This window comes from Hemicordylus capensis, chromosome 7, assembly GCF_027244095.1.
Source record: "Hemicordylus capensis ecotype Gifberg chromosome 7, rHemCap1.1.pri, whole genome shotgun sequence".
NCBI lineage: Eukaryota > Metazoa > Chordata > Lepidosauria > Squamata > Cordylidae > Hemicordylus > Hemicordylus capensis.
This window is the reverse complement of record NC_069663.1, coordinates 35,175,511-35,188,943: the sequence shown is the minus strand read 5'-3', so window position 1 is coordinate 35,188,943 and position 13,433 is coordinate 35,175,511. Positions and strand designations below refer to the sequence as shown.

Sequence of the window (13,433 nt, the reverse complement as noted above, 5' to 3'; positions counted from 1 at the left end):
CCTGACAGCTCAAGGAAAAGCACCAATTATATTTGAAAACAAATATGAACCTCTAATTAAATTCCCATTATCAGAGTCTGCAAAGCAAAGCAAGTGCTAAAATTCTGACCTCTTGGCTTGATCCAGCCCAGAAAGCCAGTCTGAATGGAAAGGGTGCCTCCATGATGAGCGGTTGTTTGCGTCTGAGCGCCAGATGGTGGGGACAAACAATGGGGGAAAGGGCCTCACCTTCTCACCCTGTCTGTGAGCTTCCAGAGACATCTGGCTGTAAACAGAATGCTCAACTAGGTGGACCTTTCATCTGATCTGGCAGGGGCGATATTTTTGTGGTTCCAAAAAAGATACTTCCAAAAGATGCTTCACATTGTCCAAGGGGAGGGAGAGTTTGCCAGAGTTGACAGCCAGTCCATCGATCCTCCATGCTTAAGAGAACAAGCTCAACTGATGTTGAATGAGGGTAGCCCAACCCAGAACTAGGAGGCTGCTGCTCCCTCATATGCCTGCTTCAGAGGTTTTCAACCTGGGCTCCCTAGATGACGCTGGAGTACAACTCCCAAATGGCCAAAGGCCACTGCGACTGGGGAAGATGGGAGTTGTAGTCCAACAACATCTGGGGACCCCAGGTTGGCAGCCGCTGAAATAGGCATATGAGGAAGCAGCCTCATAGCTCTGGGTTGGGCTAAGTTCCTATGGGGTCCTCTTTAGTCTCCTGTTGCTCGTTCTCTCTGGCACTGACACACAATTATATTTTTAAAATTATTTTTAACTGATTTTTATCAAGAGTATTTAAATTGCTTTGTATTGTATTTTGTTTTTTCTCTTTTTTTCCCTTTTGGTCTGTTGTGATTTCATGTGTTGTGTGTTTTTATTTCATGCTTTCATGTTGTGTTGTAAGCCGCCCAGAGAACAATTGGTTATGGGGCAGCTAACAAATAAAGTTTGTTGTTGTGTTGTTGTTGTAGTTGTATTATTGTTGTTGTACCCCTGCTAACTGGGCAAAGAGGCACCTTTTACTGTGGTGATTCTCTTTATTTAGCAGGGGGAGAGTAACTGGCCCTATCCACCCCCAGCACAGTACCCCTGCAGTGACTGTTGCTGGTGTCTATCGTGTTTATTTTTAGATCGTGAGCCCTTTGGGGACAGGGTTCCATCTTATTTGTTTTTATTTATCTGTGTAAAATGCCCTGTGAGCCATTTTTGGAAGGGCAGTATAGAAATCAAATGTATTATAGTTGTTGTTGTAGTATTATTATTATTATTAATGACGCTTCATGTCTTGTTTCCTTTTGCAACAATTAGCCCAATGCCCTACCAACGAGGTCCTCACAGACTCCACGGGAGTGATCCTGAGCCCAGCCTTCACAGGCAACTACCGCCACCTGCAGACGTGCTCTTGGGTGATCAAGGTGGAGCCAGAGTACAACATCTCCATCACTGTTGAGTACTTCTTGAGCGAGAAGCAGTACGATGAATTTGGGATCTTTGATGGTGAGTCATCAGGACAATTTGGGGGCTGGAAGTGGGAATCTTGAGTTATTTGAATCAGTCAAGTTGCTAGAAAAAGGATGACTTCAGTTGTGTGTAGGATGCATATACTGGCTTATAAAACTGAGAATGGTGTCAAGATAGTAGTTTGTTTATTTAAATATTATAGGATTTGTATATGCCTTTCATTAAAAAAAATCCCAAGATAGTTTACAGTATCTTTAAAATACAAATATTACACACACTATAGATATTAAATTTCAGTATGAAAAAGAGCATAAAGCTATTAAAACAATGCAACAGTATCCAGAGCTGCAGCAGTAGCACAGAATATTCATCGAAAAGCCTTGGTTAAAAAAAAAAATCACGTTGTTACTTGCTTTCTAAAAGCCACCAAGGAAGTTGAGGAGTGGATGCCAGCCAGGAGAATGCCAGCTCCCAAAGGGCAGTGGCTGAGAAGGCCCCGCCCGTGTGCACTGCAGCTGAGCCTCCCTTGTTGTTGGCACATGCAGCAGAGCCCCCTCTGGCGATCTTGTCAAGTGGGCAGAAACCCTTGAGATCGGTCCTTCCGATATCCAGACCCAAACCGTTAAGGGCTTTAAAAGTCATAACCAGCCCCATAACCATAACCAGCAACTGGAACGGGTTCAGAAGAGGGCAGCCGAGATGGTGAGGGACCTGGAAACCAAGTCCTGTGAGGAATGGTTGAAGGTGCTGTCCAGCTTGGAGAAGAGAAGATGAAGGGGAGCTTTGATGGCTGCTTTCAGATATCTGAAGGTCTGTCGCATAGAAATAGAAGCGGGATTGTCCCCCATTGATCCTGAGAGCAGGACTAGAACCAGTGGGTTGAAATCACAAGGAAGCTGACTGAGATAGACATTTGCTGACTGAAATTGCTGTTTGTCAGTGGAACAGCCCACCTCGTGCAGTGCTGGACTCTCTTTTGCTGGAGGTTAAGCTGTACAGGCATCTGTCAAGGATGTTGCAGCAGTTTCCTGCACTGCGCAAGGGCATGGACTCGAAAGACCTCCTCGGTACAACACAACATGCTCAGAGCTGAGAAGAGGAAGTCCTCTTTCAAACAGAGCGTGAATAACTGGTGCCACTGCCAGAAGATGTGGTGGTAAAGTCGAGGTGATCTTTAATACAAGGATTAGACTAATTCATGGAGAGAAGTGGCAGCCGTTTTAAGCCACAAGGCCTAAATGGAGCATCCATGTCCAGAGGTTCTATGCCCCTGAATACCACATCCTGGAGGCAAGCAAGGGAGGCTGGCTTTTGCCTTAATATCCTGCTTCTGAGCTTCCAAAGACATCTGGCCAGTGCTGGACTCCATGCCCTTTTGGTCCAGCCAAGCAGGGTTTGACATGCATTCTTATGCTCTGTTTGTCTGGTCTCTCTGAAAGGTCCTTCAGGCCACAGTCCACTGCTGCTGTCTCTAAGTGGGAATTACTCTGCCCCGCTATCTGCAACCAGCACTGGGAACAGAGTCTATCTCCACTGGTCCTCTGACCATGCCTATAGCAGGAAGGGCTTCAGGATTCGCTATTCAGGTTAGTCAACAGCAGGCGACGGAAGGGGCATGAACTGTGTGCGTTGAGCTGAGATGTTTACCTTACCTTCATTTTTGCAGAATGAAGTTCTTCAGAGAATTCAAGCACCCACCCCAATTTCTTGCATTCGGGAATAAATGAACCAATTTTCCTTGGCTCACTCATTTGTTTTCTCCTCTTGTGTAACCAAGTTGAACAATACTTTATTTGGGGTGATGTCTCTTGCTGTTTCATTAAATTGGTGGTGATATTTTGTTTTTGAAAGAACAGTGATCTTGAGAACATACCTTAAAGGCGCCAGTCTTTTGTAAGTCTATTTTCTAGCAGAATTTAGGAATGAGGATTCTTTTTAATGATTTAGAAAATACTTCTGTAATCAAAACTACATACGTAGCAGCATGTTACTCTACAAATTACAACATCGTTTATTTTTACAGTGCCATCCATGTATATGGCACTGTACAAAGAACCAGAAGGCAGGCTCCTGCCCCGGGGGGGGTGGTTTAAAATCTAGAAATCAACTCAGGAGAGACAGAGGCAGGGTGGAATTGCTTGTGCTAAAATATTTATATTTTGGAGGCAGGGGAAGAATATACAAGTGTTTCAGCCACATGATGAGCATTTTTATAAACTAAATATGACCAAGAAAATTTCACTAGGCATCAGTAGCAGCAATACACTTTTCCGGTTTTAAAAAAATGTACATATTGAACTTTTAGTTGCGTTCCAAAGTAATAGCTCCCTTTGAATGTGCTATTGGAAAGAAAGTATGGTCTCATCATCATCATCATCGTCATTTGCATTTCTTCAGTCTCTGCAGTGCTCATTTGATGATCTTTGCTAACTAGAGGTCATGTCACACTACTTCCCCCACTCCCCGTGCCAACGACAGTAATGGTTCATCCTAAGGAGCCCAGAGAGAGGGGGAGATGGCAAAGGAGGCAGCTCGGATTGCTCTTGTCTCTCTTCCCGTTCAGCTCTACCTGACGAATGGCCAACCTGCAGGCAGCGCAACTCTTGGGCAGGGTGGGGAGAGAGACAGGAGCAACTGGAGCTGCCTCCTTTGGTGCCCCCCTGGCTCATTAGGACAAGCCGTGACTGCACCCCGGCTATACATTTCTTGGAGTGAGAGTGGATAGTACCCCCACATCTTACCCCTAACCAGTTACGGTTACGGTAACCATTTGGGCCTGACTCTTTCTTCCAGCAAAAGTGTTGGGAGGAGGATAAAACATAAAACAAAGGTGTAAGAGAAAGCAGACTACCCTCTTAGCTGCTGGGTATACAGCATATTAGCTTCCGAATTGTCTGATAAAGAGCTAGAATAATATCAGTGAGAGAATCCCGTAGCAGTTATGGGACAATGTTTGAGCAGTTTTGTTTTGTTTTTGGTCCTTTGTCTAGTGATAAATAATCATTTTTTAAATGGATATCTCAGAAGAGAAACTGTTGCTGGTTTCACCATGATTTTGTTCTGGGGCATTGTATCCTGGTCTCGGTTCATATGAACTTTAATTACTCCGCCTGTATAAAGGCAATTACTGAGTGTTTGGCAAAGACTTCCTTAAAATTAAACAAACCATTCTTGTAACGTAGCAAAATTTAATTACTTAATGAAAAGCAATCAAACTTAGAACAGGGACACATATAAATGTGTCATAAATAAGTTAATGCCGTTATTCTGTAAATGAATGAATTAATATTTAATTGGCAGAAATTATGTTTTGGTTTTGTTGCTGAATGAACAACAGTTGCTTTGTTCCTCTGAGATTGTTGCGGGTTTCTTTTCATTTTCCTGGCTGACATCTACAGTCCCAAATGGAGAAGTACAAAATGCTGAAGAAAGAGAGGAAATGAGAGTCTGAGAGGAACCCCAAGTTTAAAAAGAGAGATCATAAGGAGCGCCCCGAGTTCACCCCTCTCAACATCTCCAATTAAAATACCTCATGCTATTATTTATCAATTAAAGCAAAATAAGCTGGGGAGATGCTGCCAATACTGGGCTGGATGCTCCCATGATCTGATTTGGAAGAAGGCAACTGCACAATGCATAGATTTTTAAAACAGTGGTCTTGTGATAACTGTAGGATTGGAACCAACATTTTCCAAAGTGAAATTTGAAAGAGAATTTCAGGGACCCTCTAAGGGGAAGCTGAAACTCAAAGACCCTTCAGGGTTCTTCCAAAGTGGAAATGCTTAGAGCACTAGAATTGCTTAGAGAATGTTCTCGGATGGTTTCTCCACAACCGGAAGCAGGTGTAATGTGGGAGTGAGGTTGTTCACACAATCAAACCTGGGTAGGACAAGTGTTCTAACCAGATTTGGGAACTGTGCACATTTCCAATTTTCAGTTGTGTGGGGAAGAGGTAGGAAAGGGGGAAGTAGGAGAGGGAGAAGTAATTGTGTGGGAGTCGGGGGCTGGGTAGGACAGTACCATCCTACCCAGCTTTCATACCCAACATTTGAGCAGGGTAGGAGGAAAAGCTGCCCTACCCAGCTCCTGCCTCCCACACAGTCACTTCTCCCTCCTCCTACTTCCCCCTTTCCTACCTCTTCCCCAAACAACTGAAAATTTGCTCCCACACAACCAAAAATTGGGAGCCCACACAGCTCCCAAACCAGGGTAAGACTCTTGTCCTACCCATTTTCGGTTGTGTGAACAGCCTCAGAGTCTCTTGTGAAACTAAGATGAAGCACTGGCAAAAGAGGAGGACAATGAAGGCAGTCTGTAAACAACAAAAGTAGCTTCCCTAGTGCTCAGACCAGCAAGCCTGACCTGAGAGCATTTATGGGTGGGGGTGGGGAGAGTATCACCTGATCTGCTCTCTGGCCAATGAGTATTAGGGACTAAATTATTAGGAAAGGGTTTAGGAAGCCAAACCTTTGAACCTGAGTGATACAATTATATGTGTCTGTAGCATTATGGATGTGCCCGGTGCTTTAAAGACGAATGTAAGCACAAGCAAAGACACGTCTCTGCCCCCAAGAAGCTTGCAGGGTAAGGTTTTTTGGGGGTTTTTAACACTGGAAGAAAATATATTGATTGTGAAGGGAGAGACAAGGTATACATAAAAAGGAGAGAAGAGGAGGAGGAGAGACCAGGGCAATAGGGGAATCATCCGTGAGATTCAGTTGCATATAAGGGATTCAGAGGTTAATAATAATAATAATAATAATAATAATAATAATAATAATAATAATTCAATTTCTATACCGCCCTTCCAAAAATGGCTCAGGGCAGTTTACATAGAGAAATAATAAATAAATAAGATGGATCCCTGTCCCCAAAGGGCTCACAATCTAAAGCCAAAAGCTTATGAGAAAAGTTGTGTTTTGAGGAAGGGAAGAGGTGAGAGCTTTATGCAGAAACCACAGTGCCTGTTGAGTGATGGGGAAGTGAAATTGTGCAGACTGCTCTGCCTGCCTGGCATGCACCCCCCCCCCCCCCCGACCCACCAGGTGTCTCCTTACTGGACATCATATCCGAAAAAAGCTGTATGGATGTACAACCCATCACAAAATAGGCCCTTTCCCCATGATCTTGATCTTGAAGATGGTATGAAGACCATGCCAATCACGTTTTGATGCCCTGAGCCCTAAGGGATGCAAAGTAACCATCTGAGAACGTTCTCCAACATCCCCCCATCTCTAAGAATCTCATTTGCTCCTTGGAGGAACTCTGCAATTCTCTTTAAATTTCCCTCTTTTGAAACTTTAGCACCATCTCCTCCTTCTTCTATAGTGGTCCGTGTGCGACTGTCTAAGAGCAGGGCATCCGTTCCAGGACTGTGGCACATGTAGGCTTGGTGTGTGTTTCGGACTCATGGGGAGGAGGGATGCATCTGTTTCCTCCCACTCTCTTGCTGATGAGCTCATGCTTTTGACTGCGCGTGTGTCCTCCTCTGTCTAGCTCCTTATTGCAGCCTCCCCCCACCTCCTCTCCATGGCTCCATCCTCAGCCACGGCGGTCTACAGCCTGGAAGCACCATCCGGTTTGGTTGTGATGCTGGCTACCGTCTTGTTGGCCACAGTGTTGGCACATGTTCGAGACACCCGCAAGGTTACTTCCACTGGAATGAAGCCATCCCCCTGTGCCAAGGTGGGTAACTATGACATAAATGCGGAATCGCCATCCCTTGTTTCAGTCTCACTCTGTTCTAGGGACCAAGCGGACAAGACTCGGATGGATGTTCTATTTCAATGAATTAAAAAAATGGAATGGAACTACATTAACTTCAGATCTGTAGGGTCTGGCTTTTATATCATTGCATCCAAAGGTACATCTTTTGTCCTTGGAATATCAGTTGTCCTGATATCTCCTGTCCTCAGAATATCAGGGTTTTTTTTAGAAACTAATGAATTTACTTTTCTGACTCCTGGCTGCTTATGTCTTCTCATTTTCAAAGCTTTGCCTGCGAATGCCACCCTAAAGGCTAGAATTTTTTTTAAAAAGAAAGTCTGATTATTTCTTGTGACCTCTGTGCAATCATATCTATAGGTAGGTCATTCTCACAACCACTCACACGGGCGATAGTGAGGGTGGGTGGGGAGGCAGGCTTCTACCTGCCTCCCCGCAGACAATTTGGAGGTTCCTCAAGCCTCCGCCGCTTGTATGCTAGGCAGTGAGCAGCAGAGCGGCAGCAGCAGAGGTAAAAACCCAGCTGGGTCCTCCATGGACCCAGAAGGCAGCATGCAAGCAGCTGAGCAACTGCGATCAGTATAGTAGCCGCTCTGCTCTGGGCGGTCACTCCTTCCACCCAGCTCGCTGCCTAAGATGGTGGTGGTCTGGTCAGAATCCCTGCTAGCTGAGATGATAGTTCACACAATCACCTACTGGGGTGGAATGAACCATTCATTTGTCCTACCTCAGTAAAGCACTGCATAGCAGGCAGGCTCCGAAGATCTGGAGCAGCTGGGACCAGTGGGTTCCCAGCACTCCAGATGACATGAGCTATGCTGGTTTAAGACTTGCCCTGAGCCATTTTTGGAAGGGCGGTATAGAAATTGAATGAATGAATGAATAAAATACTTGATTTGATTTGACATGAGCTGCCTGGGGTAACCCAGTGTCGTGTGAATAGTTTCAGGATCTGTGGCAGAACAGAGCCAGCTTCAGAAACTTACATACTGTTCGCCAGGGAACTGGCACTCGCCTCTTCCTCCCAGCAAGGGGAGGTGCCCATGCTGAAGAGGCAGAGTGGGTGCCTTCCTGCTTGTCTGACTGCTGTGTAAACAATAGCTCTGGAGTATGTTTCATTTCTCTAGCAATGCATTTGCTGCTGCTTTATTAGAACTGAAATTGGAAAGGGGTGCCTCCAAGAAGAGTTCAAAGAAGAATTTTAGGATTTCTCACAAGGAAACACTAACATTCCAAGAGGAATTCCAGGGTCATTCCCAAGGGAAAACGTTGGAGAATCCTCTTAGAGGGTTGTCTCTGAAAGAGGAGAGACTGAAATCTAACCTAAATGGGATAAAAGCAACTCTACCGAGTGAAGCCGCCAAATTGGGCAGCGGTATGGCCCAGTCAGCACTAGCCTGGGGTTGCCATGGCAACCGTAACTCTCGAATCCCACTGGGAGCGAGACGTTAAGCCCAGTGATGCAGGCACATCTCTCTACCTGTGAAAGCAGGAATTAATTATTACTGTATTCTGAAATGAAGAGTCAGTTTTGTTTTTTCCTGCTACCGGAACCCAGGGCAACTGAGTGATAGTACATAACAATTATCATCCCACCATCCCCAAGAGCTGGCTGCCCTGGAAAGGGCACATTCCACTGAATAACGCTAAATCCTGAGCGGCTATAAAAAGAAATTTTAAATATTAGGCACTGATGCGTGCCGTTTGTATAGGTGAGGGAATTTCCAGCAATCTCCTACAGCTGCAGCAAGAACACCAGTGCCCAGATAAATGGGGAAAGACATCTGAGAGGGGAATCTATTGTTCTTGTCTCTGGATTTTTCTGGGGTCTTTCTTGTGCCTTCTGTTTTGAAAATAGTAGGCAGTGGGACTGTGACTTCAATTAATGTGCTTCACCATTGGTGCGTGATTTCACAAAGCACTGTGCTGTCCTAAACCCACCGTGATTCATTTAGGAACACAGGAAGATAGGAAGCTGCCATGTACCGAGTCAGACCATTGGTCTATCTAGCTCAGTATTGTCTTCACAGACTGGCAGCGGCTTCTCCAAAGTTGCAGGCAGGAATCTCTCTCAGCCCTATCTTGGGAGATGCTGCCAGGGAGGGAACTTGGAACCTTCTACTCTTCCCAGAGCGGCTCCATCCCCTGAGGGGAATATCTTGGAGTGCTCACACTTCAAGTCTCCCTTTCTTATGCAACCAGGGTGGATCCTGCTTAGCTATGGGGACAAGTAATGCTTGCTACCACAAGACCAGCTCTCCTCTCACACATTTCAAGTCAGTTGTTTTTCCAGTGGAAATCAGTGCAAATGTTTTTGTTTGACTCCCACCTTTCCACTAAGTAATAGTAGTTTTCCAATATGAAAACTGGACATAGAACATCAAGTGGGAAAGCAGTATATACATTTAATAAATGAATAATAAATATGTTCACTGTTGTCCTAAACAGGCAACAGCTTTGAGAACGCTCGTGTCGGACCAGCGAAGCACCAATAAAAGCAGGGTCTGGATGTACACGCTGGTGCTGAGAGCCCATGGAGTCTGACTGAATGTTAGCTGGGACAGGGGAACCTGGGTTCCAGTTCCCATTCAGCCACTGAGAGACCATGGACCAGTCATGCACTCTTAGCCTAATTCATGGGTCCCCAACCTCAGCTCTCCAGATGGTGTTGGACTACAACACCCATCATCCACAGCCACAGCAAACTTTGGATGATGGGAATTGTAGTCCAGTGGAGTCTGGTGACCCAAGATTGGGAACCCCTGGCCTAATCAATCTCACAGAGTCACTGTGAAGATAAAATTGGGGAAATGCCAGGTGTACTTCTCAGAGTTCCTAGAAACAAGGGTGAGATAGAAATGTAATAAATGCATGCATAATCAAGCCCATTTTTGTGTGGCGTTAATAATCAGAGTGCAGCAATTATTCAGATCCTCACTATTTATTTATTAATTATTTAAAAAATTTATACCGCCCTTCCAAAAGACTCAGGGCGGTTTACATTAAAACACCATTAAAATCAATTAACACAGAAATTGTAAAACTGCATACAATAATTAACAATTAAAACACCATAAAACACCAATTAAACAGCCAAACAATTCACTATCCTGCCGTTTGTGCTTTGGCATGAGGACCATGATGCCTGCCATCCCGTACAGGTAACCGTTATTCAGATGTTTATTTTGAAAGTCACTCAGCCTCTTCTGCAGTTGAGGGTGCTGTATATGTGGTGGTACCTTTGTGCAGGCAGATGGGAACAGCCACCGAAAGGATGTGACAGGTTGTTGCAGATCACGAATGCCATTGAAAACACGCTTTATGTGATTGGTTAATGCAACACAGCATACAGGCTAAGAGCCTAGTAACTGGAAGCAGCAATGAGACACCGTTCAGAAGTAGCAGTAGCCACAGCCAAGGCAGTGGTGAGGAGTGTGCCAGGCTTCCAAAGCACCCGGTGATTTCTAAATGTCAAGAGACCTTTAGAATTTGGGTACCACCCTTCATCAAGCGTTTGTTCTCTGAAACACTAGATATTCATCTGAAATCTGAACCCAATGTGACTTCGTAATAGCTTGTGTGTGGAGCATAGTTGGTTGGTTTGTTCAAGTTATAAACCACTTTTCATTAAAATGATTTCAAAGTGGTTTACAGTATAATTAAAATAATGTACAATTGAAATACAAAGGTACAAATGATCTCAAAAATTAAAATACACAATACAAAAGTGCGATAATATAAATCTAAAAATAATCTCTAAATAAACATTTAACAACCCATAAAATAATAATAATAATACATAACACAAAGCAGCAGCAGCAAAACAAACAAAAACCCTCTCATTCAAAAGCCTGGGTGAAGAGCCACGTCTTTTACCTTTCCCCTAAAAACTGTCAAGGAGACTGAGGAGCGGTTTTCAGCCGGGAAAGCATTCTAGAGCCTGGGGACAATGACTGAGAAGGCCTTGTCCCACGTGCTTGGCAACTGAGCCTCTCTCACCATCGGCACACAGAACAGAGCGGGCAGAAACCCTTGGGAGCAGGTGGTTCTTCAGATATCCAGGGCCCAAACTCCCTTCCAGGCCCCCATGGCTCCCCACCCATAGTAAAAAACACACCCTAGTGAAGGGAAACCAGCAGTGGGGAGGGCTATCTGATAAGGACTCATCGTTGAGGTCCGGATGCTTTTGCACATGCTTTGTCACTGAAGCATCCATAGATGCCAGAAATATGGAAAACACGATAACTAGGTGTGTGCACAGAACCAGCTGGTCACCCCAGGCCACTCAGGGGTCCATTGCACAGGCGTGGTGGCCTCTAAAATGGCCACCTTGCTAAGGGGGAAAGGCCGACGAGTGGCATAAAGGAGGCTGGTAGGGGGAAGGGGAACCTTCGCAGACCCACCCACCCCTCCGCCCCAAACAACTCCCCCAGAGGGGGTAAGTGCAATAATAATAATTATTATTATTAAGAATTAATAATCCCCCAGTGAGGCACTACCTTGGTGTGGTTGTGGGCTTGTGTGCTTGGATGAAGGTGAGAGCTATGCCAGAGGTCCAACCATACTGGACAGGGCTCACCAGAGGAGCCAGACAAAGAGTGCTTCTCCCATCAACAATATGGTGAGACGTAACTTTAATAAATCTATACCGGATCGGTTGTCGCCCAGGTCAACAAGGACCGTGCCAGATGCTATAGTCCCTGGACATCTGGTGGCAAGTGGGCAACAGGACTCAGGATCTTCAGTTGAGCAACCAGGGCTGGAGACAGCAAAGTTACTGGAAGAAACGTCGCTTAACCAAAAAATATATACGAAAAATGCCAACAAGGAAATAATGATCTGTTATTACAAGTCTAGTCCAACTAGAAGAGGTTATTTAAAAAGAATGTACCAAATTTGGAAAGAGAAGCATCCAGACACAGAAATAACAGAACAAAGGCTAGCAGACCAGAGAAGATTCATAATAAGAAATAAAGTATTCACAGGAGTTGAGCTGGAAGAACTGCAAAGAGCAACACAGGCTCAATATATGGAAGAAGAATTATCACCAATTGAAGAAGTTGCTCAGGCGCAGGTGGAGGAGGTGTTGGAAATCGAGGATGCCACTGTTGCTGAACTGTTTCAAAATCAAAACCAGGCAACCTCCCCTTTGCCTTCACCTCAAAAACCCGAATGCCATTTAACAGAAAAGCAACAAGAACTAAAGCAAAAAATAACTGAGCACATGAACCAAACATCCACCAGGGTTCGACTTCCCGCTCTAAAAACAGTTGCCAAAAAACAACTTGCTCAGGCATTAAAAGATGTCAGTGCTGCACTTGCAGAAATAACAAGCAATAATTTGCAAGAAACAAACCAACTAATGTACAGTGCAGCAACAATAACAACACAAGAGCTCGGATATAAGAACAGTGGACCTGTCAAAAAAGAAAGCAGTACATCACCTAAATGGAAGATGAGATTAGAAAATAAAATCTCCAGGCTTAGATCAGATGCTAGTAAACTGAAAGATATGACAGACAAGAAGCTGAAGAATGAAAACACCAAACAGTATCTGATCCAAAAATACCACCTAGATTCAAGGAAAATTAGAGAATTCCTGGAAATAATAAAGCAGCAAATAACAGCAGTGTCAAAGAAGATTAGCAGATATGAAGCCAGAATTATACAACACAGGCAGAATCTCCAATTCCAGTCGAATCAGAGACGTTTCTACCAAAGCATAGAAGGAGAAACTGCAAGAAACCTAGAAACACCAAATAAAGAAGAAACAGTACAATTCTGGGGGAAATTATGGTACAATCCAACAGAGGCGTAACTAGGGAAAACGGCGCCTGGGGCAAGCACTGAAATTGCGCCCCCGCCGCCCCCCCAATATACATCTGACTGACACACATGTTTCAGAAAACTTTTATTTAAAAACATTAAAAAATTACAAAAATTACCAAAAATTTCAAAATGCACTACATACTTAGGTTTTTCCTCACAACAACCCTGTGAAGTTGGCTTGTATCTCAAACATCAGAATTATGATGCAAAGATGATTATTATGATTATGATGCCCCTCCCTCACGCCCTGGTTCTGTTCCTGACTTTCTCTTGTGAGTGACTGTATTTTAACAAAACGAAAACCAAGGACTCCAAAGTAATTCGAGGGACTAGGGTGATAGTGCTAAAGACTCCTTATTCTCCCGCTGTTAAAGAAAGACTCCCCTTTTCCAAAACCGCGCTATTTACACCAGAAAAGGTTTCAAATG

The 13,433-nt window shown here is 44.4% G+C and overlaps 1 protein-coding gene across 8 annotated transcripts in view; it reads left to right on the top strand.

The window, feature by feature from the left end:
* CSMD2 (CUB and Sushi multiple domains 2) overlaps nucleotides 1-13,433 on the top strand; it is a 684,208-nt gene that overhangs the window by 586,299 nt on the left and 84,476 nt on the right. For all 8 annotated transcript variants that reach the window (XM_053267555.1, XM_053267553.1, XM_053267554.1 and 5 more), the window contains 3 exons: nucleotides 1,300-1,488; nucleotides 2,892-3,038; nucleotides 6,949-7,137. In XM_053267555.1, the coding sequence (XP_053123530.1) occupies nucleotides 1,300-1,488; nucleotides 2,892-3,038; nucleotides 6,949-7,137 (525 nt within the window). The remainder of the gene's footprint in view (nucleotides 1-1,299; nucleotides 1,489-2,891; nucleotides 3,039-6,948; nucleotides 7,138-13,433) is intronic.